This window comes from Lolium perenne, chromosome 4 (genome assembly GCF_019359855.2).
Source record: "Lolium perenne isolate Kyuss_39 chromosome 4, Kyuss_2.0, whole genome shotgun sequence".
NCBI classification, from domain to species: domain Eukaryota; kingdom Viridiplantae; phylum Streptophyta; class Magnoliopsida; order Poales; family Poaceae; genus Lolium; species Lolium perenne.
The window spans coordinates 167,592,322-167,595,948 of record NC_067247.2 but is presented as its reverse complement, the minus strand read 5'-3'; the positions used below and the strand labels follow the sequence as shown (position 1 = coordinate 167,595,948).

The following is a 3,627-nucleotide window of genomic DNA, read 5'->3' as shown; positions in this document are numbered from 1 at the left end:
ATATTATATGGATTTGGTACTACGAAACTTAATATATCTTCATATATCGTTAGTTAAATTTGTAAAGTTTAGCTTTGACCAAAACAAATACTATGCATTTTAAGTTGGGCATTAGGGAGTAGTAGTTACTCCCTCCGTCATTTAGTATAAAATGTTATTTGTCTTATACATATGCATCTTGGATATCTTTTTCTAAATGAAGGCTATGCCTCAAGTGCTGCATCGATAGTTGCATACGACTTAATATTATTATTTTATTGATAATGATTTAACAAAGATCTTATACATCAAATAACCGAAGACACCTTGGATATGATAACATTAGATTAAAAGACAGAGAATATTTCTTTGCATGGTTTAGATTAAAGATACTCAATTCTAATATGTACCTTTTAAATTAACACAGATTCAGAAATTTTGGATGAGAACTCTTTTAGTTGCTAGTGTTCGTGCAGTAGGTGCAATAGCAAAAGTCTTAAAAGAAAGCACCATAGTTCCGTGCACGGGGAAAAACATTTCTCGAAACATGCTGCCAGAAGTCCGTGCACGGGAGAAACATTTCTCGAAACACGCTAAGCCATGTGGCCAGTGCAGTGGGTACCTACACTACCACATAGCAAGAAACATGGCGCCGGGCCACGAGTTGGCCGCTAGCATCATCTCACAATCCCCGACTCCACTTCAGTCCTGCTGCTGCAATCAGTCCACTTCCGAGGCCATGGAGCAAAGCCCGGTGATTCCTCGGGTCCGTCTGGGCACCCAGGGACTGGAGGTGTCAAAGCTGGGGTTCGGGTGCATGGGTCTGACGGGCTCCTACAACTCGCCGCTGGACGACGCCGCCGGCATCGCCATCATCACGCACGCCTTCCGCCGTGGCGTCACCTTCTTCGACACCTCCGACGTCTACGGCCCCCAAACCAACGAGATCCTCGTCGGCAAGGTATTGGGCTGTTTGTTTCCTCGTTAATTTCGCCGGACACTGAAGAGAGGCTGATGGGTGTCAATCTTGGTCGGCTCAGGCGCTGAAGCATCTGCCGCGGGAGCAGGTGCAGGTGGCCACCAAGTTCGGCATGCGGCCTGGCGCCGACGGCACGACCGGCGTGTGCGGCCAGCCGGAGTACGTGCGCGCCTCCTGCGAGGCCAGCCTGCGCCGCCTTGACGTCGACTACATCGACCTGTACTACCAGCACCGCGTCGACACCACCATCCCCATCGAAGACACGGTACTCCTTCCGCCAATTTTCATGGATTATTAGTACTAGATCGATGAGGATTACTCCCGTCCTTGTGCTGAAAACGGTGGTGCTGCAGATCGGCGAGCTGAAGAAGCTGGTGGAGGAAGGGAAGATCAGGTACATCGGGTTATCGGAGGCCAGCCCGGACACCATCAGCCGTGCTCACGCCGTGCATCCCATCACTGCCGTGCAGATGGAGTGGTCTCTGTGGGCTCGTGACATCGAGCCCGAGATTGTGCCGCTCTGCAGGTTGAGGATTTCTACATTCTACTTTCCTCCATGACTTGATTAATAGAATCATGAAACAAGAAACTGATCAATTCTGTCTCACACACATTCAGAGAATTGGGGATTGGAATTGTTCCTTACAGCCCGATTGGCCGCGGGTTCTTCGGCGGAAGAGGAGTAACAGAACAAGTGTCTGCTCAATCCAGCCTGGTTCGTACCTACCCATACAATCCACCTGCAACTGCAGGTTTCGATTCTTCTCGGGTTGCAAACTAGCCTGTTCTTGCCTATATCTTTCAGCAACGGCATCCGAGGTTTCTGGCAGAAAATCTCGAGAAGAACAAGCATCTTTATCTGAAAATTGAACACCTATCCAAGAAGCATCAGTGCAGCCCTGCTCAGCTGGCTTTAGCGTGGGTTCTGCATCAAGGGGATGATACGGTTCCAATACCTGGTTAGTCCATTTTGTTCTGTAACCACATGCGCATGCCATTTTTGTTAAGGATGAATTCCACGTTTACCCTTTAATTTTTGACCTGTGATGCGTATTATCCCATTTGGTGAAAATTCTACTGCAGTATCTCATCTAAGATACTCTGAACCCGATTTTAAACAATTTCAGCATTTTCCTTATACCGCTAGATAGGACCACCATGTTAGGTTGATGTGACAATGTGTAAAGTTCGGATGGTGTCAGCGACGATCATGTCCACTTGTCCAGTCATCTCTTCTCCATCTGTTTCAGTCCTCGTCTTCCTCGGGATATCCACCTCACACCTTGCCAATGACCCACATCAATGAAAAAGGGTCCAAAGTTTCTTAAATGGGGTAATTGGTATCACAAATGCAGAATTAAAGTGTAAAATATTGAATTCACTCTAACCGTCTAGGATGATTTTGTCAAGTTGTCAATTCACATATAGTACTAGTAGCCTATCTTTTTAAGATCGGCTTGCTTGCCTTAGCTTTGAGATAAAAAGTAGAGTATGTAGTTTTCAGACAACATTGTGAACTTACAAATATATATATGCTCCTACATTTCCAGGGACAACTAAGATCAAGAATTTAGAGGCCAACATTGACTCCTTCAAGGTGAAGCTCACATACGACGACCTGGAAGAAATTAGCAACCAGATACGCGAAGAAGATGTGGCCGGTGGAAGGCCATATAATTCCCTTGCGCATACCACCTGGAAGGATGCAAACACTCCAAAGAAGTAAAGGTACAAAATATTATAGCGACGGCGATCTGTGTGATTAAATAATGGTACCATTCTACCTGCCGACGTGATAAATGGTGCTGACTGTATATTGCGAATCATGTGTAACGAATAATGTAAGAATAAAGCGTGTCTTCCATTCACTCATTCAGGAAGCATGTAGGGCATGGATCTTTAAGACAATTAATACCCTTACCAAGTGAGCCTTCCCTTTTTAGACAATGGAAGGATCATCATCGTGGACATTACGAGAATGCTACAAGATGCACAGCAGAAGTCTCAAACTACTTGTACAGTTGTACCATGTCGATGCTGCACGACATACAATACATAAATAATGGGTTTGGGCTGGCGGTATAGCCCGTTAATCTTACGGTTAATTAGAGATAAGGGTCGTTTGCTTAGCGGTCAAGTAAACCTCCCTATATAAGGAGAGGAGATGTATCAATGTAATCAAACAAGAATTAAGAAGGAAATCCCTTCCCGTTTGCCACCGGCCGTGGCAAGGCTCCTGGCCGGCCCTCTCGCGCCATCCCTCTAGCAGCACCATAACAATTTGGTATCAGCTTTCCGGGTTCGATCATGTCCATCCCTCCACCGAGTTCTTCCCACCCGCTGCCGCCGCACTCCGACGTCCCCGCCGTTCTCTCCCCGGCGGCGATCACCGCAGCCCTCCGCGATCTCGCCACCGCGATCCAGGAGATCCACCTCTACCTGGCCGGCCCCTACGGGCCGCCGCCGGCCGCGCCACCAGCCACCACCGGCCGCGCCACCAGCCACCACCACCGAGCCGCTGCTCCTGCCGTGGCAGCCGCCGCATCTGGCGGTCTCCGCCGCGCGGTCGCTGCCACCACCCCGGTTGCCGTGGCCATCCCAGCCCTCAAGGGGCCCGTCGCGGCCGTGGCCTCGCTGCAGCAGCCGACGCCGCCGCCCTGGTTGCCGTG

The 3,627-nt window shown here is 48.9% G+C and overlaps 1 protein-coding gene across 1 annotated transcript; it reads left to right on the top strand.

The window, feature by feature from the left end:
• Nucleotides 1–615: 615 nt before the first annotated feature.
• Nucleotides 616–2,830, top strand: LOC127294779 (probable aldo-keto reductase 1). The gene is made up of 6 exons (XM_051324670.2): nt 616–940; nt 1,020–1,223; nt 1,312–1,484; nt 1,577–1,673; nt 1,764–1,917; nt 2,509–2,830. Exons 1-6 carry the CDS (start codon nt 626–628, stop codon nt 2,682–2,684), a joined length of 1,119 nt encoding a protein of 372 aa, XP_051180630.1. The 5' UTR covers nt 616–625; the 3' UTR covers nt 2,685–2,830.
• The last annotated feature ends 797 nt before the right edge of the window (nt 2,831–3,627 follow it).